Source organism: Scyliorhinus torazame, chromosome 10 (genome assembly GCF_047496885.1).
Source record: "Scyliorhinus torazame isolate Kashiwa2021f chromosome 10, sScyTor2.1, whole genome shotgun sequence".
Classification (NCBI taxonomy): domain Eukaryota; kingdom Metazoa; phylum Chordata; class Chondrichthyes; order Carcharhiniformes; family Scyliorhinidae; genus Scyliorhinus; species Scyliorhinus torazame.
Genome location: NC_092716.1, coordinates 33,678,846 through 33,704,467, shown reverse-complemented (window position 1 = coordinate 33,704,467; position 25,622 = coordinate 33,678,846). Strand labels below are relative to the sequence as shown.

The window sequence follows — 25,622 nt, the reverse complement described above, 5'->3', positions numbered from 1 at the left end:
CACGGTAGGCTATTGCAAAAAATACGGAGGCTGGGGATTGAAGGTGATTTAGAGATGTGGATCAGAAATTGGCTAGCTGAAAGAAGACAGAGGGTGGTGGTTGATGGGAAATGTTCAGAATGGAGTACAGTCACAAGTGGAGTACCACAAGGATCTGTTCTGGGGCCGTTGCTGTTTGTCATTTTTATCAATGACCTAGAGGAAGGCGCAGAAGGGTGGGTGAGTAAATTTGCAGACGATACTAAAGTCGGTGGTGTTGTCGATAGTGTGGAAGGATGTAGCAGGTTACAGAGGGATATAGATAAGCTGCAGAGCTGGGCTGAGAGGTGGCAAATGGAGTTTAATGTAGAGAAGTGTGAGGTGATTCACTTTGGAAGGAATAACAGGAATGCGGAATATTTGGCTAATGGTAAAGTTCTTGAAAGTGTGGATGAGCAGAGGGATATAGGTGTCCATGTACATAGATCCCTGAAAGTTGCCACCCAGGTTGATAGGGTTGTGAAGAAGGCCTATGGAGTGTTGGCCTTTATTGGTAGAGGGATTGAGTTCCGGAGTCGGGAGGTCATGTTGCAGCTGTACAGAACTCTGGTACGGCCGCATTTGGAGTATTGCGTACAGTTCTGGTCACCACATTATAGGAAGGACGTGGAGGCTTTGGAGCGGGTGCAGAGGAGATTTACCAGGATGTTGCCTGGTATGGAGGGAAAATCTTATGAGGGAAGGCTGATGGACTTGAGGTTGTTTTCGTTGGAGAGAAGAAGGTTAAGAGGAGACTTAATAGAGGCATACAAAATGATCAGGGGGTTGGATAGGGTGGACAGTGAGAGCCTTCTCCCGCGGATGGATGTGGCTGGCACGAGGGGACATAACTTTAAACTGAGGGGTAATAGATACAGGACAGAGGTCAGAGGTAGGTTCTTTACGCAAAGAGTAGTGAGGCCGTGGAATGCCCTACCTGCTACAGTAGTGAACTCGCCAACATTGAGGGCATTTAAAAGTTTATTGGATAAACATATGGATGATAATGGCATAGTGTAGGTTAGGTGGCTTTTGTTTCGGTGCAACATCGTGGGCCGAAGGGCCTGTACTGCGCTGTATTGTTCTATGTTCTATGTTCTATGTTTTGGGGCAGATTGGTGAAGCGAACACTGCCAAAAGGATTCCCTCTCTTTAGGACTTCCGGTGACGGCGGGCGGGAGACAGCTGTGCGTTGGAGGGCCCCTGTTCAGGAACGACATTGTCGGGGGTTAACGCCCAGTCTTAGGGCCAGCGAAGGCAGTGAAAGTCGGGAGACAGCACAAAGAAGGGAAATATCGAAGACCGGCAAAAAAACGGCCGTGAAAAAAGCAGCTGAAAGTCCGTCGGGGAGTGAAAAGGTCACCGCGGGGTCAGTCAAGAAAATGGAGGCTGGAGCGTGAGGGGAGGCCGCATTGCTTGCAGCTGAAGAAATAACTAAGGTGATGGCCGTGGAATTCGAAAAGCAGTTTACGAAACATATGGAGGCAATGAGGAAGGAGATGGCGGCGATTTTGAAAGTGCTGGTGGAGGAGGCGATTACCCCGGTGAGGACAGCGGTGGCGAGTGCAGTGGCGGAGGTGCGGGAGCAAGGGGAGGCGCTGAAGGAAGTGGAAGAGACAGTACTGCAGCACAGTGTTCAACTTGCCTCGATGGGGAAGGAGATGCGGAAGGTGATGGAGATCAACAAGGATCTGCGAGGCAAAATGGAAGACCTGGAAAACAGATCCAGGCGACAGAATTTGAGGATTGTGAGGCTGCCTGAAGGAGTTGAAGGACTGAAGCCGACTGAGTATTTTGCCACGATGTTGGCGAAACTATTGGGGGAGGGGGAGAATCCCTCCCGATATGAGCTGGATCGGGCATATCGGTCGTGGAGGCCTGTACCAAAGGCGAGTGAGCCGCCAAGAGTAGTGACTCTGTGCTTCTGTAGGTACAGTGTGAATTTCGGGATGGCAGAAGCAGCGGAGGAGTTTGCGAAGGCAGAAGGACTGTGGCAGAATTGAGAAATGGTCATGTACCAATGTAGCCTCATGACTCTATTTCTTTCTTTTTTGTTTCACTGTGTGCTGGTGTATGGGCTATAGGAGCCAACGTTGTGTATATTTGGACAAGGGAAGAAATAGGACTTTCAGTCGAAATGAGGGCTCTTTGGGGTATAGGTGGATATGCTGGGTTTGTGTGCTAAAAGGGGACTTCTGGGTTTTTCCTGGGGCCGGGCAAGGGGGAAAGGGACTCGGGCGGGGCCCTCCGCGCTGGCCGGTTTAAGCCGGCCAGTGAATGGGAGTGAGGTGGGGGGAGGGGCTGCGGCCATCGGACCCTGACAGAACAGGATCCGAGTGGTCTAGACGGGGTGGAAGTTGGGGGGGAAGGAACAGAGGTTGGGGGGGAGGAGTTTTACAAGAGGAAGTGGAGGGGGAGGAGTTGGGGAGGGGGGGGTTTACAACTCTTGGGTGTGATTTACGGTACTCTTTTGGAGGTTGGATGGTATTGAGTGTTGTCGGTGGGGGACTCTATCGGTTAATGGTGGCCATGGGCGATTCCGGACTCCTTTTTCTTTTTCGCTTTTGTTTTTTTTTCTCCCACCGTGGGAGGGTTTGTTTTATTTGAGGCATATATTGACAGTTGGGTGGGATGGAGGGAGAATGGGATCGTTGTTGATGTTAAGGGTATTGACTTTGTATTTGTTACCGTTTGTTGCCTGTTGGTGGGGTGTAAATTTTGAAGGAAAATGTGAAAATGGAGAATAAAAACATTTTTTTAAAAAGAAGTACCAGTCTCAGCCAAGGGAGACAGGTTGTTTAAAGTAGTGGATTTAGTTTTCATCCAAAATTTCGGATTGGGACAAGCTTGGGTCGGGAAGGTTATTGCATGGCCTGGCCCAGTGCCTTATGTCATCGACCTTCTGGGATGCGAAGTGTGGAAGAATGTAGATCATTTGAGAAGGTGGGAAGCTGATGCCCCCACAGTGAGGCATGTGGAACGAGTAGTAGTTACCAGTGCACTAGCCACAGAGTCAGTGGTGGTAGAACCAAGGGTTTCCCAAGGGGTCTCATGTGTCCACAGAAGAGAGCGTCAGTGCTGGCTTACCTGCAGAATTTGTAAATTTGCTTGCCGTTGTTGTGGACTCTGGTACCTCAAATATGGAGAAGAGGCTGCAGAGCTGCAGCACTCTGCAAGAGTCTGGAAGTCCCCAGATAAACTGGCCTTCTGGACTTTGTCCATTGGCGCCCTTGCTGAGAATTCTGTTGACTGTACATTTTTGTATTTCATAGATTTTTATTGTGTATTGTAAGGGAATTTAAAGGGGGAGGGAATGTGATCGTGTGGTCCCTTTCTGGGGTGATCCATCGCAGGGCACAAGACTCGCCCAGAACCTATGGGGATGGAGCGTGCGAACCTGAACCAATCGGTTGCCAGGGCACAGACTGGGGGATCATCAGACTGTACCCTGGAATTGGCTGGACTAGACCTGTGTTGGAGTTGTGTGGTTCTGTCTATATAAAGTTTTCCTTTGTTAATACATCACCATTGTGATTTATTCAATCGTCATATTGCTTTGCATTATTACATAGTTCATGAGGTTACAGCTGGTGGTTGTATTCAATTCTGCTGCTGCTGATGGCCCACAGTGTCTGATGGATGCCCTGTCTTGAGTCTGTTTCAGATCTATCCCATTTAGCACAGTGGTAGTGCTACACATCTGATGGAGATGGTCCTCAGTGTGAAGGTGGGACTTCATCTCCACAAGGACTGTGTGGTGGTCATTCTTACCAAAACTCTCATGGTCAAATGCATCTGCGACAGGTAGATTGGTGAGAATGAAGTCAAGTAGATTCTTCCCCCTTGGAGGTTCCCTTATCATCTGCCGCAGACCCAATCTATTCGCTATGTCCTTTAGGACCTGGCCAGCTGGGTCTGTGGTGTACTTTACCGAGCCACTCTTGGTGATGGACATTGAAGTTCTCACCCAGAGTATAATCTGTGTGATTGCCAGCCTTGGTGTTTCTTCGAATGGGTATTCAACATGGAGTACTGATTCATAAGCCAAGGGGTTGGGGACAGTATGTGGTAATCAGCAGGAGGTTTCCTTGCCCAGGTTTTACTTGATGCCATGTAACTTCATGGGTCTGGAGTCAATGTTGAGGTCCCAGAGCAACTCTCACTCAACTGTATACCAATATGTACACACTGTGCTTAGGCAAAAGCTGATTAGAAACATGTGTGATTATAGACAAAGATAACAGCTGGGCTAAATTAAGCTAATTTTCTGTCCATGAATAGTTCCCAAACAGTACACAAGAACTTCAGTATTCTGACGATCTTTCACTCCCAATGGATATTTAGTATTTTTGTGTGTGAGAGGTCCATGTGATAATTAATGCAGTTACAGTTACTCTTCCTTGCTCTTTATTTGTCCAATGATTAGTGTGACCTTTTGTTGGCCTGGACTCAGTCCTCCACCAGTTCAGAGATATCTCAGTGTGTTGTGCCTGAGAGAAAGAGGCTGCATGAATTTTTCCTCTTCCCAATCATTTGCATGAAGAGAATTCCAAAAACAGAACATGTCCTTGTCTGTGGTTTGCATCTATTAAAAGGGCAAATATGAGCTCTCAAGAACGCAATAAGCGTTCGATAAGGTACCACACAAAAGGCTACTTAATACGATAAAAGTCCATGGTATTGGGGATAGTATATTAGCATGGATAGAAGATTGACTAGTTAATAGAAGACAGAGAATTGCAATAAGAGGGACATTTTCAGGGTGTCAACCTGTGACTGTGCCACCATGATCAGTGCTGGGGCCACTATTATTTACAATGTTTATTACTAACTTGGATGAGGGAAGTAAATGCACTATTGCCAAGTTTGTGGATGACACAAATATAGATGGGGAGGCAAGTAGCGAGGATGACATGAAAAGTCTACAGGGGGGATATAAACAGGTTAAGTGAGTGGACAAAGACTCGGCAGATGAAAAATAATGAAGGAAAATTTGAAGTTCTGCACTTTGGTAGGAAGAATAAAGGAGCTAAATATTATTTAAATGGAGAAAGACTGCAGAAAGCAGCAGCACAGAGAGATTTGGGGGTCCTCGTGCAGAAATCACAAAAAGCTGGCGTGCAACTTTATCAGGATAATAGGGAAGGCAAATGTAATGTTGACCTTTATTTCAAAGCAAATGGAGTATAAAAATAGGGAAGTCCTGCTAAAACCATACAAGGCATTGATTAGACCCAGACCTGGAATGCTGAACAGTTTTAGTCCCCTTATCTAAGAAAAGATATACTAGCATTGGAGGCAGTCCAGAGAAGGTTCGCTGGGTTGATCCCAAGTATGGAGGGATTTTCTTTTGAGGAGAGGTTAAGTAGGTTGGGCCTGTACTCGTTGAAATTTAGAAGAATGAGAGGCAACCTTATTGAGACGTATAGGATTCCCAGGGAGCTTGACAAGGTGGATGCTGAGAGGTTGTGTCCCCTTTTGGGAGAGTCTAGAACCAGAGTGCATAACCTCAGAGTAGGGGGTTGCCCATTTGAGACAGATGAGCAGGAATTTCTTCTTTCAGAGAGTATTGAATATGTAGAATTCTTTACCCCAGAGGGTTATAGACGCTGAGTCGTTAAGTAGCTTCAAGGTTGAGATCGACAGATCTTTAATCAGTAAGGGAATCAAGGATTACGGGATAAGACGGGAAAATGGAGTTGAGGGTTATCATATCAAATCAGTCATGACTTCGGTGAATGAAGATGCAGACTCAATGGGCTAAATGGCCAAGTTCTGCTCCTCTGTCTTGCGGTCAGCATATTGGGTCTCTGAGATCATAGCCTCCTGGCTGTGGTTGTAGATTAACAGCTAGAAGGTCCTGGTAGTATTAAAATATCTTGACAGAATGTTTTAAAGTAAATTTACCTTCCTGTTGTCCACCTGCCTCTGGTATCCTTTGGTTGACTGTGCCCAAGGCAATGGCCATAATTTGGTTTCCCCAAAAGCATAGCCAGGGGGAAATGAAGGAACCCGGGAGGGTGCCTGGTTTACTGGCCTGCTGGAAAATCAACTGGAGTCCGCTATGTCCGATTTAACCAACTCATCCAAGCGGTCAAGTAACCTCCCTGAAACCAATGGACTCCTAACTGGCATGTGCAAACTAGGATTTGGTAACATTAGTCAGATCCGAGGTTGCATTGTAACTCCAGCCTGAGCAAGTCCGGGTTGTTATCGAAACCTGGACTACAGCTGGCACATAATTCTATTGGCTAGGGAACCATTTAGCTTGCTTCACCGGGCTAATGTCTTCTTCCCCCTCTGGTGCAGGTGATGCTTGGGTTGCATGGGCATGCAATCCCAAACAAGGCTGGAAACTGATGGGGAACCTGGTACATCAAACCATGACCTGATTCTGAACCTATTCACTGCATTTTCAGCATACTGAGAGCAGATGTGTGCCAAACAGGCCATGGAAAATGGGGGTCAAATTGCAAAATGTTCAACACCTCCATGAATCAATATTGATACATATTACCATGTTAGGGTTCTGATCTCTTTACCCGCTCCCCCATCCCCTCCAACAAGGTAAATGTATTCAGTTGAAATTATTGTTAGTTCATAACTTCAGCTGAAATGAATGTTATCATCATCAGAAGAGCTTGATCAACTATGCTAGCTAGTGATGTGTTCCTCAGATAAAATATCCTTCCTTCCAGGAGTATTCAGACTAAACAAAGATATCTCAGAATTAAACATATGGTACATTACAGCAGAATTATCTCTACTAGTGAGTAATCTCTCAGAATTTAGAATCGTATAATTAAGAATTCTAAAAGAAGTTAGTGTCTGTGAAGCTTAAAGACTGAGTCTGTAATGGTAACTTTGTCATTCTTTATTGTCAGCTTAAACCTTGAATTCTCTTACAGTAATGTTTTAAATATTACAGTGTAAATTCAAGATAAACTAATTCATCTAAATATTATAAATATAAATTTCAAACCCGCTTAGAAAATAAAATTAGGTATTCAAACAAATAACAAACTAATTTTGTACCTGCAATCAAATGTATAAAATGTAGATTTTGCTGTTGTTGGCTCAACCATGAGGGAAACTTTCTTCAGGTCTCGACGCAAAGATGTTCCCATTAAATCTTATTTATTTAAATTTGTAACAAATCTGCTGTGTTTGAATCACATTACTATTGTCTGTTTTGCTGTTGGACGCCTTGTCCTGAAAATTTTATTGAGAAGCAAAACAACATGTTTCTCCAAAAGGCAAGTACAATGTTATCAGCTTATGTATGGTTCCCTGACTGGTAAAGCCTGTTCTCAAGATCTTTGCATCTGTGTACGTGCATGTGAAACGTGCATGCTGTCTCTCTCTTCTCTTTTGCTGAGGATTTCTGACTGTGCTTTTAACTGAGTTATGTTTAAACTCTTTCATAGACTGAGTCAAACAACTATAAACTAATAAATAGCCACTATTGTAATATAGGGAATTGTGTCAGTGAGTGTGACGCAATACGTTTATGTGGTGTGCATCTCATGGTTGAATAGCTGACAATGTGTGCAAGCTGTTTGATATGAGTAGGAGGCTTGCTGCAGTGCTAAGTGCGTGAACATGAGGTGAGACTATGAATGTAAGTATGAGCTATGCCGGATAGAGATTGGTGGCAGTTTATTGAAGTAGGGATGGTGAAATGCACAGTGTGTGAGGCTAGCGGTTCAGTTGTAAGGATATGGCATTTGAAGATGAATTCATTGACTTTGACTACTTGTATGAGGTCATTCAACTTCATCCAGTGTTGAACACAATAGCTATCTATTCTCTCCGCCTTCTAAGTTTGTGTAGAGATCTACCTTATCCCCTGTGGATGGAGGACCTCTCCCTTCCTGTCCACCGCCTGGACCAAGGCCTCCAGTGTTGCATTGGAGAAGCTTGAAACTCTCTCTCTGCCATATTGTGCCACCATTCTGAGTTCTTTGTGTTCGGATACTCTTCTCCAGTTACTTCCAGTACCTGCTGCAACCTCAATGGACCTTACCGTTCGGTGCAAATTGGCTTAAATTTAGTGCAGGGCTAGCTTTAAATGATGCTCGCCTCACACAGCATGGGTTCCGTGTTTCAGGCACACAGCGTAGTTAATACTGCCGACACATTGCAATCATGGTAATATGCAGAAAGCATGAAGCTTGTGCACTAGCTGCGCTGGAAAGATTCGACATGGGTTAGTTGTGCATCACAGTCCTTGCACTTGCTGTCCGATTTTGCCACCCCTCCCCTGCACATTCCCCAACATGTGCTTCCCATGTGTGCCAGGAATGAAGGAGCAGAACTTTTACCTACATTGCCTTCCCTACAATTTGCGCAATATTTGGCTGTGGGAGTCGCTGGGTCAAATAATCACTGCATACATGGAGTACAGTTTGAATTTTTTGGCAGGATCTTTGTGATAGACCTTCCAGCAACAGAGCCGCAGATTGGTTAAACCATTCACAGCTGAATTATTGTGTAGCCTTTGGAAACCAATCACATTGCTGCCAGATTCAATTTCATGCTTTCCGAACATCAATTAAATGGTTTGCAAATATATCAAAATTTACAAAAGGGGTAAAATTGGAGGACAATCTTCCATAAATCGATTTCAAAATCCTCGGCAGACAGTGAGGGCAACTCACGATTTAGGGTGTTGTGTAAAAATTAGATTGAATTCAATGAACAGCACTATCGATCGTAAAATGTCTTCCTGCTCTTCTCCTAGGCTGAATGATTGACACCATCTTAAGCCTTTCTGGCACTTTGCTTGGACTGTTTCTCTGTGGAGGTACAGGCTGTGCCAGAAAGGACATCCCTCCTTCTCTTCCCTAATTGAACAGTAGCTCCATTGTTACATCAGTGCATGGTGGGGTTCTTTCCCATCACACATCATTGCTTCAATCAGAAAGATTGTCTGTCTCTGCTTCCCTTTCTGCTCTTATTAATTCTGAATATTTAAATGTTAACACTGGCAGGGGCACTTATCGCCTGGTGGATCTCCCTGACCCCTTTCCCTTCAGTTTCTACCATTATGCTCTGGACGTGGAAATTAAAGCCAGAAATCCTTGGCTAAGGGCTTGTTCATCAAAAATTGTGAAACACTTTTATCAAAATGGAGCAGTGAAGAAAGGGACAAGAACATGAGAATAAATGAAAATTTATAATTTGTTACTTGATCATTTCTATTTTATCATTTTTACCCGTGGATCAATACTAAGGCATTTGCCGTAACCCCTCAAGCATGTCATTATCTTTTCACATCTGTACAAATCTAAAAGTCCAAAGATGTGCAGGTTAGGTGGATTGGCCATTCTAAATTATCCCAAAGTGGGCAAGGCTAGGCAGGGTTACGGGTGTGGGGCAGGCTGTTCTTTTGGAGGGTCGGTGCAGACTCGATGAGCCGAATGGCCTCCTTCTGCACAGTAGGGATTCTATGATTCTTCAGTTTATTTTTTTTTTAAATGTATTTTATTACAAACATGCATCAAAACAGGTTACAGCGAAGAAACACCCCAGGAAGCATACTTCCCAACAATCAACTATACAGTCTACAGATTTTTCCCCTTTTTCATCCTTCACCCCTCCCCAGCGACGAACAGCCCCTCAAGCACGGTCACAAACATCGCCCACCTTTCCTCAAACCCCCTGCTGAGCACCTTTACTCATACTTTATCTTCTCTAATCGCAGGAAGTCATACAGGTCACCCAACCAAGCCGCTACACCCGGTGGCGATGCCAACCGCCACACCAGCAAAATTCGCCGCCATGCAATCAGAGAGGCAAAGGCCAAGACATCGGCCTCCCTCCTCTCCATGAGCCCCGGCTTCTCTGAAACCCCAAATATCACTATCAAAGGGTTCGGTTCCACTCCCTCCTCCACTATCCTGGCCACGAACATTCCCGCCCAGAATCTTCTCAATTTTTCGCAACCCCTAAACATGTATGCGTGATTCGCTGGCCCCTGCCCACACCTCTCACACTCATCTGCAACCCCCTAAAAGAACCCACTCATTCTCGCCCGAGTCATATGCACCCTGTGCACCACCTTAAACTGTATCAGGCTCATCCTTGCAATCTCTTTATCCTACGCATTGCCTCACTCCATACTCCCCAATTGAACTCCCCTCCCAACACCGTTTCCCATTTCTCCTTGATCTTCACCACGCGCTCGCCTCCGTGCTCCCCCAGCCACTTTTATATATCCCCAATTCTTCCCTCCCCTACCATATCCGGGAGCAGCAGTCACTCCAGCAGGATGTATCGCGGCAAACTAGGGAACACCCTCCAGACCTTTTCGCAAAGTCCCTAACCTGCAAATACCTGAACTCACTCCACCTCGGCAGCTCTACCCTCTCCCTTAGCTCCCCCAGACTGGCGAACCCTTCCTCCAAATACAGATCCCTCACCTTGACCAGCCCCACTTCCCTCCACCTCCTGTATACACTTTCCCCCTGGCTGAAACTCATGATTCTCGCACAGCGGCATTAGCTCCGACATCCCTTCCACCCTAAAATGCCTCCTCAACTGATTCCATATCTTCACTGTGGGCTGCACCACCGGGCTGCTTGAATACCTCCTCGGAGCCATTGGCAACGTTGCCATCACCATCGCCCTCAAACTAGACCCCTTGCATGATTTCTCCTCCATCCTAACCCACTCTACCCCTTCTCCTTCCCACCAGCGCCGCACCTTATTGATTCTTAAGTTTATGCTTTAAACTTGTACTAATTGTGCCAATAAATGTCTCCTCTACAGAAACCCTAGCCTGGCTGGATGGTACCAATGTCACATACAGTAAGTGGTCCCCAGAACATCTGTCCTCTCCATCAGTGGCTTGTTCTCACATTCTCCAGAACTCTGGGTATCACTGGATGAGTGCAAACAACTGCAAACAAGAATTTTACTTCATTTGTGAATTTGGTAAGAGAGATGTATTTCCCATTTCTTCAGTAATAATGTAGCTCCTGGACTTATAACCTAGCATGACATAATATTACTGGTTTACTGCAACGCAATGCTGCATGCTGACAAAATGATATCCTTCTGTTGTTGTCTCTTAGTTTCTTTCACTCCATCTTTTTGATAGCGCTCCAATGTTTTTCTGCATACTAATTTTTCTTGTGATATTTGCTTTTCAGTTCACACATGGTGCCTTATTCACACTTTCCATAATTCTACTTAAATCTCTATTTCTCCCATATCTTCTGGATGTCTTCCAGAACCTCTTAATTTATGTCACAAACGCTCCTTTTACTGTTGGACTCGTTGTTTTTCACTTTTACTTGAGGCCCATAGGCCTAGAAATCCAATGAATGCCACGCAGTTTATCAGGCATAAAATGGCACCAAAGCCTCCAACCTGTGGACACACAGCCTGAGCTTGATGTTCACCATCCACCATTTTGGTAAAGGAATCTGTATAGGAACTTGCAATCCCCGGCTGAAACCGGCTCATGAAAATGAGGAGGTGTCTGTGCATCAAGGACAGACTCTTCGAGGGAGGACTTATTCTGAGTTTGTAGGAGAAGAATCGGAGGTAGAGTATTCGTGCCCCAATGAGCATTTCTTAGAATTCATTAGCAATTCAGTATATTGGAGAGCTAAGAGAGAGATCTGCAGAAGATTCGAGTGTCCGGACACTCAGAGGAGTGGGGATGGGCTGGAATTGAATGCTCCTGGTCAAACAAGCTTCTTTAAACCAGTTATTGGAAGTATTAGAAGATGGGGTGGGTAAACCTCAGACTTTTCATTTTTGTTATGCTATAGATTTTACTTCTTGTGCCATATAGTGAGAAAGGTGGGAAGGCAACATGATGTGATAAGCAGGGTAGTGGGAGCGGCTACTAATAACATGACATTTTGGTTTTTGAAAGGATGTGACAATGTTATTTATCCTGTGTTGTATTATCTTTGTATTAGAGTCTGAACGAGCATTTGCCTGTGATCACTTTAATGCCACACTACAGTGTCAGTCTGGGAAGGTGATTGAAATCAATAGCAGTTTCTACGGTCGTAAATCTCTCTCCTACTGTTCCTTGGAGAATGTAGCTCCAACTGAGTCTGAAGAATGCAGCTGGGTTGATGTGAGAGAGAAAGTGGCAGGTAACACTTTTGTGATAACTCTCCAGAGGTTAATTACCACATGTAGAATTTACTCAGAATTTCCTATTCTGTTCTTTTTCCCACCTGCTATTTCTGTTTGTTTAGAATTAAAGTTGGAAACTTTGGATGTTTGTACTTGCCTGCACTGATACCCTTGGAATCATAAGACCATAGGTATAGGACTCGAATCAACCCATTTGGTCCATTGAGTCTGCTCCACCATTCGACCCTGACTGATATGTTTCTCATCCCCATTCTCCTGTCTTCTCCCCATAACCCCTGATTCCCTTATTAATCAAGAAACCCCTTATTAATGAAGAACACCAGATTTGTGCTTGAGGTGCTGTTACCAACAAAGCTACAGACCAAGAACTGTAAGGTGGAATTAGACAGAATAGTTATTTCTTAGAACATAAGAACTAGGAGCAGGAGTAGGCACTCTAATCTCTCGAGCCTGCTCCACCATTCAATATGATCATGGCTGACCTCATCAATGTGTCTCCTTCTTTCAGGCTTCACATTCTCAAGAGATTTTGCCTCCATTCTTCATGATCGCCTATTCAAAAAGCTATTCCCTATTTGAGAGTATAGTCAAGTGACTAGCCCTGCGGTCTGCGTCAATGACATTGTGGTACAGGAATATCAGGGTTAAGTCTGGTATATTATTGTGTGTGGAACCAAAATGATTAGTGATATTCCACCTCAAAATTGTTGTACAACCATATTTATTTGAGGAGGAAATGTAACCCAGAATTTTATCGTTTAGGTCAGTGTCATGGGCTACAGGCTTGCCAAGCTGCAGCCGATAAGACATCCTTTGGAGATCTCTGTCCAAGGCTGGGCAATTACCTTGTCATAGACTATCATTGCAAAGAAGGTGAGACACGCAACGGCAACATGTCTAATGTTAACATTCTCCAAACTATTAATAGCATTAAACCCCAAACTGTGTAGAACTAGCATAATAACCCAGGAAATTATTTTCCTGATTTCATGGAAAAATTTAGACTTTGCTGGTAGATCAAAACCCACTGTAATCAGGAAAAGACCTCCATCAGTGCGAGGACATGAACAAAATGATCACTGAAGATGCTGTAAATAATGCTAATGATCTTTGGCAAGTTCCCAATGAAAATACCATCAATTTCATAGCCTGCATTGCATAAATAGTAATCTCTGCTTACAATCGCCAACTATGCATACCCAGCATTGACAAATGCTGTACTCTATTTCTATTTATCTCCTTCCTTCCCTCCAAATGAATCGTTACCCTAAACAATAGCAAGAACATTCTTTTCTGGACTAATAACTACTATATGTCAATGTTTTTCATAGAATCATAGAATTTACAGAGAAGAAGGAGGCTATTCGCCCATCAAGTCTGCACTTTGGAAAGAGCACCCTAATTAAGCCCACCCCTCCACCCTGTAACCCACTAACCCCACATAACCACTTGGACACTAAGGGACAATTTAGCATGGCCAATCCATATAACTTGCACATTTTGGACTGTGGGAGGAAACCGGAGTATCCAGAGGAAACCCAAGCAGACACGGGGAGGAAGTGCAAACTCCACACAGACAGTCACCCGAGGCCATAATTGAACCCAGCACCCTGGAGCTGTGAGGCAGCAGTGCTAACCACTGTGCCACCATGCCGCCCCTAGTTTGTGTGTGTAGCTTTATTGTTTTGCCATTTGTGGGTCTTGAACTGAATTTGATCCATCTTTTATGTGCTACCTCAGTGACTGAAATGAGTTAGTTAGTTGTGTGCTGAACATAGAGTTGCATTCTCTGCCACCTGCCAGCGGGAGTGGGGTTCCCGATCCGGCGGAGAATCGCGCGACAGACTATAAACGCCGATCCCATTCCAAAGGTACAGTCTTCCACCAGTGACAACAGTGTGCTACACGCACTGAGCCAGCGGGAGGATGCAAATAGATCACTTACACCCATTTTCATCCAATTGACCATCTGGAAGCCTGTTTCTCCAGGCCCCTGTGATGTTCCAGGCTTCTCAGCTGGGATTCACGTACGCGTGAATTGGTGCAGCTATTTCCAAGCATGGCCCTGACGCGATGGATGCGATGGGTCAAGGGGGTAAATGTTTCATGTACATGCAAAGGACTTAAAATCCCTTAACAGCCTTTGAAATGCAAATCTTCCATTCAATTTCATACATCAAGACATTGCATTAGCCAGTGATTGACAGTTTTATTACTCCAGAGACAGCTGCTTGGTGGATTGTTCATTGATCTTTCCCTTCACCCTTGAATGCATCTCCATTACTCTACGTATGCTTCCTGCTGTGAAAAAGGGGAAGTCAAAGCACTTAGCTGCCTTTGATGTAGTGAGGGGCTGACAATCATAGCAAGAGCGTTGATAAACATTGTGGTTAGCCTCAAAGCAGAGTAATGGAGATGCATTCAAGCATGAAGGGAAATATCAACCAACAATTCATCACCCAGCTGACTCTGTGTGAATTGATTGGAAGATCTGAGTTTCAAAGGGTGTCCAGGGATTTCAAGCCCTTTGAAGTGTACTGGGCTCTCCTGGAAGCCTCAGAGACTTGAAACAGTAGCTGAAGGATAAGCCACTCGAGATTTAACATTTGTGTGATATTTTACTTAGGTCTCCGTGTGCTGGTTGATGATGTGTACTCAATTCTAGAAAATGTCACAATCTCTTCAAAGTGGTTGCTGCATCCATATTCTGGAAACCTCACCTGCACACTTAATACTGGCGATGGCTCTATGATTGATCCCTATAATCCTCTGCAGTGAGTATTGCTTTTCAATCGGATTGGCAGAAATAATGCATGTACATATTAGGAGTCTAGAGTTCAGTAAATCTTTTGATTTACTTAAAAATAGTTCAAGCGCCTCGAACTGTCCACACATATATTTTATTCTTCATTTTGAACATCTCTCCGCCCTAAATTCTGGATTGTGATATAGGATGTAAATGATTTGTTCTTGATCAAGTTTCTCAAAATCAATGGTCCTTTGTTTTTTTTTAGCAATTGCCTGGTAACTATGTATCAATTGATACAAACTCATTTAATCTTATTTAAGTTTTGCAAGAGAATCAAAATGAACAGCACTTGGGAGAAGCACTAGAAGCAAGGGCGGAGAATGTAATCTGGGTGGAGGACAATGTCTATCACAAAGAGTGACTCAGTATCACCGCTACTCGCTAAACTTTCTGAGTCCTGAAGTGTGCACCTGCCAGGTTGGGTCGACAGCAGGTGGTGATAGAATCAACACAAAGGAAAATACATATTTCACCCCAGCCTCACCAATCTACCTGTGGCAAATGTATCTGACCAAGAGGATATTGGTAGCAGTGACCCCTGCAAAATCCTTGTGAAAATAAAGTTCCATCTTCACACTCAGGAGATGCTCCATTGCGTTGTCTGGCACTATCCACCATGCTAACTGGGATAAATCCAGAACAGATCCAGAAGTTGAAAAAAGGCATCCATGAGGTACTGTGAGTCAGCAGCAGAATTGTATTCCACCACAACCCGTAACCTCATTGTCCAGCATATCCCTCACTCAACTATTGCCATCTCTGGTTCAATAAGGAGTGTAGGAGCGTATGTCAGGACTAGCATCACGCATACCTAAAAATGAAATGCCAACCTGGTGAAGCTACAGCTGGAATTACATAGAATCTACAATATAGAAACAGGCCATTTGGTCAAACTGATGTATACTGCAATTTATAGTCCGCGCAAGACTCCTCTCACTCTAATTGCCTCTTTCCTCTCTGTCCTTCTGCTCTCTTCTCTCTCCCATCTGCTTGAATTCTCCACCCAAAGGCAGGTCCAATCCTCAGCGCTGCAATGTCTACCACAGGTAGGGCAAAGGGGCAGGCCACAACTCCACCCAGCCGGAACGGGGATCAAATCCTACACTGTTGGCACCAATCTGATCCACACCAATCATCCAGCCAACTATCCACTGTGCCACAAGACCTCCTCCCTCATGTATGCATCCTTTAACGCATCAATGCCATATTCTTCAGTAGCTCCATGTGGCATTAATTTCCCATTCTTTCCACTCTCTGTGAAGAGCAATGCCTCTTCTAGTCTTTATTTCATCAAATAATGAACATCTGGGGCTGGATTCTCCATTTGGGAAACTAAATTCTACTCCCGCCAGAGTAGAATTGGTGCTGGTCTGTGGTGGCACTTGGAGTGGCACCGAGGAGTGATTCCCTCTCTTTGTTGTGCTAATTTGTGCATGGCAGGGAGCTTGCGGGATTCCGTTCAGAATCCCGCTTTTGGGCCGCCATTTTGAGCAGGGGGCCTGATACCGAAGTCCAGCAGTGGGCCCCCTTCCCCCCACAACACAAATCCTGGCCCACCCCCATTTACAAGTAGGGGCATCCTCTTCCCCACCGCCATGAGAATTATGAGACACCCCCGCCCCAGCACACATGCATGAGTGTGACCTGACCTCCCCTCACGACCCCTCCATGGGACCCCCAACAGAAATTCCCTATTCAGAGCCGTCCCCCATCAGACTCTATCATCGGAGACCCTGACATGGGGGTCAATGATATAGGGGTCTCCGATATGGGATCTTTGACAGGGGGGTCTCTGATCAGGGCGTCGCTGATAGGGGTCTGATGGAGGGGTCTGATATAGTGCTGGAGGTGTTGAGTGGGCAGGATTTGGATTGTGGGGGGGGTGAGAAGGGGCCCTCCGATGGATTTTGGGGGCAACAGCATGACATACTTACCCACTTGATCCACCGTGGGGTCCACCCCATCAGGGCCACACTTGCCAATACTAGTGTGCTTCCAGGCCAAGCGGCCTGGAGCATCTCAGGAGTGTGGAGAATCGGACGTCAGCCCGTTAATTGGATACAAATGGGTGCAGGTGACCCATTTGCATGCTCGCGCTTGCGTGGGGCATATAGCTCACTGCCACCACCAGGGGGTGCCAGAGCGTGTTTTGCCAGACCCTTAATTCTCCATCACATTGGGAACCCCACAACTGGCAGCGAGCAGTGGCAAATCCACCCCCTGATATTTATTCCCCCTTGTTCCTATTATGAATCACTTCATAATTTTAAAGATCACTATCAGACCTTCTCTTAAGCTAAGCCTGCTCAATCTTTCCTGGCCTACCCTCGCTCCTATTTTCTATCTTTCTTTGAAAGTTCTATCCCTCAATTCTGGCAACATCTTTGTAAATCTTTTCTGCACTTCCTCTAATGCTTTGATTGTTTTCATAATGTGGAGACCAGAATGGCACAGTGTGTGATCTACCCAACATTCTACATCGCTTTTCTTTCTTGCATTTATTATGGCCTACCTGAGATGGTACTTTCAGTGATTTTGATATCTATATTCCCAGATCTCTTTACTCCTGTACCGGACTTTGTTTCTCACCTCCCCATGAATAAATGGGGAGGTAAGAAACTCCACCTACCAAAATTAACTATCTCACACTTCACTACATTGAACCTTATTTGCCATTTATCCACCCACACTGTGTGCCAATTTATATCTGTGTGTGTATTTTAGTTCCGTCCTCCACATTTGCTACACACCCCAATTTGGTACCTTCAAGTTTCAACGGCATACTTTCCATTTCTGAGTTCAATTAATTTATGAATATGGTGAACAGCAGTAGTGCCAGCACAGGTTCCAGTGGGACTACGCGCCCCGCTTGCTGGTAGTCCAAGAAATATCCCGCATTACAACCCTTTGTTTTGCTTTGTAGCCTTTTCGCAATCAAATCTGATTCCACATGTTCCTGACCTTCGTCATGAGTCTCTTACATGTCACATTATCAAAGACCTCCTGAAGGTCCATACACATTACACAGACTGCATTTTCCTGTCTGTTCTTTATCATATTTTTCTGAAGAACTCTTGTTATTTGCATCACTGCCGGCAAAGAATACTGGAAATGCCATTGAGAAGTGGAGATTTGCTGGAAGTCCCTGTAACGTAAGTGTAACTGAAGCAGCAAATCATGCCCTGCATATGCTATTCCACCCGAGTACCAGCCACGACCTATCTGATTGACTTAATTTTCTCTGATTTTATTGACATGCTAGACAACAATAAATGGTTGCATCACTTAGTTAATCTGGTTTGCAAACACTTCAGATTACAATCAGAGGAACGTGACTCACTGCCAACAATACCAGTAACACAACATTATTAAATATTAAAAGCAGAAGTTGTTATTTTCTAGACTGACTGAGACTTTGGGGTGAGTCAGAAATATATCTCACAGAAGATCCTTCAGCTCTTTTAAGGTCGGAAGGAAAATCTTTAGCAACATTTTATTCCCCCCGCAATGTAAAAATTTGCAAACTAACCAGATAACCCGATATGAAGCCTTTAGTATACTTGGATTCATTATAAAAGACCCTGCAATGGTAAGAATACATTCCAAATATTCACACCTAAGGAAATGTAACATTGTAATTTATGGAGAAAGCCTTGGCTTGACCAGCAGTGTTTGTAATATGATGTTCTTGTCCAATTCAACTGAATTATTTTCACTGTTTTGCAAAGGCCTTCTAGCAATGTGACACACAAATACATGACCCCAGGACTCTTCACTATCAATATTGAATGTACAACCAGCGAATGGCATGTGACAGCCCAGGAAACTGTGTCCATCCAACAGCCAATCAGTGGTTTTGGAATCATCAAGTGTTGCAATGTTAATCAACCAGAAGAAACTAATAACTGCACAGTTCTGTATGGGGACCCATTGTGGATTCAGCTTGAGGTTGAAGAAGGTACAGTTTACTTTTCATGTGTCGTAAAATGAATATATGCATATTCTATGCTTGTGTTTATCCTGTGATATAAAATAAATTCCGCCTCTCATTTCATGAGCTGTGCAAGTCATCATGAAAGAAATGCTGTACAGGAAAGTGGCTGCCTACAGCAAGATTTGGATAACATTCGGGCAGGGTAGATAAGAAATAGATATTATCTGTGTTGCTTGAATATCAAGCAGTGAACACCTCTAACAGCTGATGACTCAGGCACCTCATTCTAAGCTTCAATACCTGTTGATGAGAAATAACAAAGTTAACAAAGAAGAATAGGGAAGAAATCTTCCTAAACAAATCACTGAGGATTGGGAAAATGGGAGGTGCAAGGATTTTAAAGAAGAGGTTTCGGGAGAGGGTTATGTCTCCAAGTGAGGAACAAGTGCCAGAGAAAGGTATGGAGAGAGGCTCGCATAAGACATCATGATCAGGGAATTGCAGTAGTAATCGGTAGTAAAGGAATTTTAAAGGAATGGGGGGAGGCTGCCATTCCATAGGGCAGGGACTTACTTTAGATACCTGGGAGTGGAGGTTGCTCGGGATTGGGGGGCTCCGTAGGTACAACATTTCTAGTTTGGTGGGGAGGGTGAAAGCTGATCTGGCAAGGTGGGATGGTCCTCCTCTGTCACTGGAGGGTTGGATACAGGTGGTTAAAATGAATGTGCTGCCGCGATTCCTGTTTATTTTCCAATTCCTGCCAAATACATTTTTCAGAGAGATTGAAGGGATGATTACGTCGTTCATTTGGGGAGGGGAGGTGGCCAGAATTAGAAAGGTGCGACTACAGAGAGGAAGGCAGGCAGGGGGTTTGGGTCTTCCGAACTGATGTATTATTACTGGGCGGCGAATGTGGAGAAGGTACGGGGCTGGGTCAGAGGGGTTGACTCCCAATGGGTCAGAATGGAGGAGAGCTTGTGCAGGGGGTCGGGATTGAAGGCAACAGTGCCACTCCTGACGGCCCTGGAGAGATACTCAGGGGGTCCAGTAGTAATAGTTTTGTTGAGAATTTGGAGGCAGTTTCGCCAGCACTTCAGGTTGGGGGCAGGGTCAAGGGAAATGCTGATTCGGGTGAACCTATATTTGAGCCAGGGAAGTCGGATAGAAATGTTTGGAGATGGGAGGAGAAAGGAATTAGGACACTAAAAGATTTGTGCCTGGGGGGTCGGTTTGCAGGATTAAAGGAGCTGGGAGCAAAGTATGGGCTGGAGCAGGGGGAAATATTTAGATACATGCAGTTCGAGACTTTGCCAGAAAGGAGATACAGAGCTTTCCAGTAGAGCCAGCTTCCACATTGCTGGAGGAGGTGCTGATGACAGGGAGACTGGATAAGGGGATAGTATCGGCGGTTTAAGGGGCTATTTTGGAAGAGGAGAAGGTGCCACTGGAAGGGATCAAGGCAAAGTGGGAGGAAGAATTGGGAGAGGGTATGGAGGAGGGGTTCTGGTGTGAGGTGCCCCGGAGGATGAAGCCTCCACCTCGTGTGCGACCTTGGGGCTGATACAGCTAAAGGTGATGTATAAAGCACACCTTACAAGGGTGAGGATGAGCCGGCTCTTTGAGGGGGTAGAAGATGAGTGTGAACATTGTGGGTGGCGTCCCGTAAACCATGTTCATAAGTTTTGGTCCTGTCCAAAGCTGGAGGATTACTGGAAGGAGGTTTTAAGGGTAATCTCTAGAGAGGTGCACGTGAAACTGGACCCGGGCCCTCGGGAGGCCATATTCGGGGTATTGGGCCAGCTGGGGTTGGAATCGGGTGCGGAGGCAGATGTTGTAGCCTTCGCCTTGTTGATCGCCCGAAGGCGGATCCTGTTAGGGTGGAGATCAACCTCTCCACCCTGTGTCCTGGCGTGGCGGCGGGGACCTGCTGGAATTCCTGACGCTTGAGAAGGTCAAATTTGAACTGAGGGGAAGGATGGAGGGGTTCTACAATTCATGGGCGTTATTCACTACGCACTTTAGAGAATTGGCGGGGGCGACTGTATGTGTTAATGGTGACTATGGGTGATTCCTGAATCTTTTTGTCATTTATTTATGTTAAAATGCGGGTTTGGCGGGAGGATGGGATCGTTGTTATTGATATGGGGATTTACATTGCATTCGTTACTGATTGCTGTTTATTGTTGGGTGTAAATTTGGGAGAAAATGTGAAAAAGGAGCAGAATAAAAATATTCTTTTAAAAAAAAGGAATTTACCTAGGCAGTCACAGAAGATGAGAATGGGGGAACAATGAGATTAACGAGAGGAGCTTAGAGTTTGGTGATCAAGTTTGTTACTTCCAAAACTCTTTGGTAGAGAACTCTTGAAAACCAGACAGGTCAAAGGTGATATGTTTCTAGGGATGGTCAATAAATGCTGACCGAGCCAACAATGCTCACGTCCTTTGAATGAATAAATAGAAAATGTTTATTTCAAGGGTAATTTCAGCAGCATTGATTACCATTTGAATGGAATTATAAAAAATATTGAAAGTTTATGGTTGTTTGAAAATTAGTAACTTTAAATAATATAAATACATTATTCACTATTATAACCAGGAGGTTCTGCTTGGGTTTGCAAATCTACTGTTGTAACTTCATCAGAAATCAGCAGAACCCATAGAACTGTTTCATTCAAGGATGAAAGCATCTATTTCTTCAGAGCTCTACTGATCTTCTGCCAAAGTTGCAGCAAAAGATCAGGAAGTTCCCATGAGATTATCTTGCAATATGTATACAATATAAAGCTCCACTTATTTTATGATGTTGAGCTCTTTAAGAAGTCTGATTAAATACGGTAGGAATAATCATCCACAGCTTTCTGTTTTTGCAGGTACTGATGTGACCTATGTTATATTAGCTGGAGCGGTCACCCTTCACACATTCACTGCGCTTAGAGGAGCTGTTCCTCAGAATGTCACGTTGGAAAGCGCAGTCCAGCAGCAAGTAGGCCCAGGCATACATCAGTTAACCATTCTTGCCAAGAATAATGTCACAACCCAAGAAGTATCTCAGAATATTACAGTTCAATTGGTAGAGCCAATCAAGGATTTAGAGGCTTCGGTGAACTCGGCTGTTCTAGAGTTGGGAAATGATCTCACCATTAACATCTCAGTCTCCTGTGGTGCCCCAATTCAGCTACAGTTTGAATTTATTGGTCCTAATGAGACATTTTCTGAAGCCATTGAAAATCCTGATGGAAAACTGGGGGCTTACAGCATTCCAATGAATTTTGAAGGTAATGCAACTTCCTTCCTTTTTAGCAGAATAATTTACCAGAATGCCTGTATTTATTATTAACTGTGTTTATTAGTAACTGAATCATTACATGTTTCTATGATTACGCATCAAATAAGGATTGACTTGAGCCAAGACTTATATAAAATGAAAAATTAACATATGGCTACAGGTATATTCATCGCCATGAAATTATCAAAACTGTGGTCGCACATTATGCTGTTAATCTTGAGGGAGACTAGCAGAATCTCTGGTGAGATGAAGCACTCAGCCATTTTCAGGCACTTAAGCCTATTGTCTGGGAAGAACCAGGATAATTCCCATGGATTTAGGGCCGCTATCTTTACTGTGTTATGACTAGGGTGATTTTGATTGAATAAGTTTTCTTATTTGGTCCTGATGAAAACACAAATGCTTATTCAACTGGTCAACAAGGTAGATGAAAACTGGAAATCGCTCTCAAATTTTACCGACTAATTCTTCCGATTTTGCCTTTACTTTCCATTTATTTGCAGGTACCTTTCTGATTAGAGGGAAAGCTGTCAATGCCTTTTCTAGTATTAGTTTTAATGTTGGAAATATCACTGTTGTGGCAAATACGTCAGCTCTGACACGTCATGATCTGGATGCTGGAGGTAAATAGTTTACTTTTTATTTGCTTCAAAATAACATTGCATCCTATGTTTGCTGAAGGTTTTTACCTCCTTGTATCTTCTCTCAGTTTGGAAAACCAATGTATCATAGAACTGTGCCTCTGATATCTATTGACCCCATACTCAGCCAATATAAATAGTTAGGATTCCAATCTTAACTCAGTGGTCACTCTTGCCTCTGATTTAGCAAATTGTGGATCCCAGTCCCACTCTGGTGTCTTGAACATTGCTTTTGGTATACTCTTGGGGAGGTCTTATGGTGCAGTGGCTAGCTTACATGCCTTTGTGCCAGAAGCTCTGAGTTTAGCTCCCACCCAAGGACTTGATGGCCAAGGAAGGTGTGTTCATAATGAAGCCAAAAAATGTTGTGTAACACCCTGCAAGTCCTTTCACCACTTGCCAAATGGAAAGAGAGGGAGAGATTTCTGGTCAGCCATGTGATGGAAGGAAAGCTGGAGCCATTACCATCACTATCCAGAGCTCCAGACTGCAACTTGCATGTGAAATGTGAGTGGCCTGTATCACAACACCACCACCCAAATGTGGCCCTCGACACTTCCCACCCCGCCAATTGCCCAATACGTCAGGGATGAAATTGAATATATTTGGGGATGTAATCCAGCTGGAATTGCTTCTGACACCTGTTTTCAACTTCCGTGGAAGTCAATGGAACTGAATACTGGATGGAGTGTGGAGGGATATCATGGTTGTGTTGTAATTCACCGACTGGCCACTAGGCGTCTCATTAGAATATAAGTGAATGTTAGAGTCAGATGACCTCAGACTGACTAGGGAGCTGAGAGAGAGATAGTGCCTTGTGCATGTTCATACTATTATTTATATGTTGTTTTGTATATATTTGACCTACAGTTAATGTTAATAAATCATGTATAGCTTTAGCTACAAGTGTTCTCGTAATATAAATCAGCCATCCGACAAGAGTGTATAATGGGTGACTGATGCAATACTGTTTGTTTTGCATCATTTATACAGCACATGTTCCATTTCGCCCCCATAATAATTGCATCTGAATCATCAGGCTGCACCCACTGTGCTTCATTAGAGTACATGATGGACTGGTGTAACGTGTTGTGGGACAGACCAAAAGGTAACCAAAACCTCTCAACATGTTGATATGCCCTTCAAACACTAAAGCCTTTGGCTGTACGAAGCCTTGGATGTGAGAAGTCGCAGTCCAGAATTCTTATTGAATTGACACAGCACCATATTTGGACAATGACTCGGCTTTAAATACAAGGTCACATAGTTAAGGCTTTACTCCCTGCTCTTAAAACATATCAGCGGTTTCCAGCAGAATTCCATTAGAGCGTCCATGAAATACCATCAAAAGCAACTGGACGGCTGCAATCAACAAAACAGGCAAGGCACCCAACAGCGACACTTTGAAAGAGAAAGAGGGAATCTCTTATATTCTGTTCTAACTTCAAATCTACCTGTGAGACCAACCTCCTGGCAGATTGACGACAGAAACCTTGCAGCTACTGATAAATGTCTGCTCCAGCCAAAGTATCAACTCGACTGAGAAAAGTCACGCCCGTGATGAAAGAGAGACTGAGATAAATGTCATTTTTATAATGACTATTTTTATCTTCATCTGTATCTAATTTTGCATGTGTGTGAGATAGAGTGGGTGAGTCAAGTGAGTGAGGCGTCACATTTTCCTCAACCAAGGCCAAGTGTGTAAGAAAAGAAGACAACCTTCCACATTTTACAATACACAAAGGCTTGCTGCTGGTTAGTAAACATTGAGTAAACCATGCTGAGGGTAATAAAGTACACATGTCTACAAACATATTGATTACGGACAATAAAAAGGAAATAAATGACAGTAAACAAACACTAAAAATATTCATGTGAACATTCTCCTGCATGATTTTAATGGGTTGTTAGCACTGAGGATTATCATGTGAACACATTAAGTGTTATGAATATGAACATTAATATTACAGATTTTAATTTCCAAGCTTTGATATTTAAAATGGCAGCACTCGGACTGATTCCCCAAAGGTCAAAAAGGAGCATGAGTCAGAAATATGCAAGTATGAAGCATTTGTTTTCCTGTCCGTTTAATTAAAGGAATGGAAAATGAAGAGCTGTAGCCCACAAATTTATAAATTGCTGCACATGTGAGCACTGATTGTTGTCTGGCGCACCTGCTCCTGGAATCAACCTGACTGACTTCCTTTTCTCCCCGAACCTATTTTGTTGGGATCAAATGTAAAATTGGAGGCGATTTTGGGCTTGGACTCTCTGCCCGTGAGAAACTCAGCATGGGCTCACAATCCAGAGAGAATGGAAAAGCGGGATTCTCTCCGGCATCATTTTCAACCCCCCCACCCCCCCTCCCCAAACCTCCGGTGGAGTAATGAGAATTGCGCCACGGGAGCCCAGCAACTTCATTTTAATATATTAGCATGTCATTAGCAAGCACTCTCTCCAGACCTTCGTTGCTCACGGAATATTTACCGGGGACCGGCGTGACGTCACGTCAACATCATTTACAAAATGTTTGGCTTCAATTTTAAATGAGTCAAATAACCTGCCGGGACATTTCAGCTAGGTGCTGCATCAGCAGGGTGGAGTGCCAGGCTAGTTATTAGCTTCACCCGCTGGTCTTTTATCGTGGTCCAATCTACCCTGGACTCCAGCCAACTGAGCTTGACCTGATTCGACCCAACCTGTCAACCTTGCGTACCTGATTATTGAAAGTTTTTTCAATGTTGTTTCTTCACGGTTATGTACTCTTTTTTCAAACTTGATAAAAAGAAACCTGTTCACTTGATGTCAT

General features: G+C 44.2%; 1 protein-coding gene across 1 annotated transcript in view; it reads left to right on the top strand.

Moving 5' to 3' along the window:
* LOC140430450 (polycystin-1-like protein 2) overlaps nt 1–25,622 on the top strand; it is a 228,784-nt gene that overhangs the window by 14,954 nt on the left and 188,208 nt on the right. The window contains exons 2-8 of the mRNA XM_072517932.1: nt 10,792–10,956; nt 11,955–12,137; nt 12,904–13,014; nt 14,768–14,915; nt 18,679–18,908; nt 21,757–22,161; nt 22,676–22,795. Coding sequence (XP_072374033.1) covers nt 10,792–10,956; nt 11,955–12,137; nt 12,904–13,014; nt 14,768–14,915; nt 18,679–18,908; nt 21,757–22,161; nt 22,676–22,795 — 1,362 coding nt within the window. The remainder of the gene's footprint in view (nt 1–10,791; nt 10,957–11,954; nt 12,138–12,903; nt 13,015–14,767; nt 14,916–18,678; nt 18,909–21,756; nt 22,162–22,675; nt 22,796–25,622) is intronic.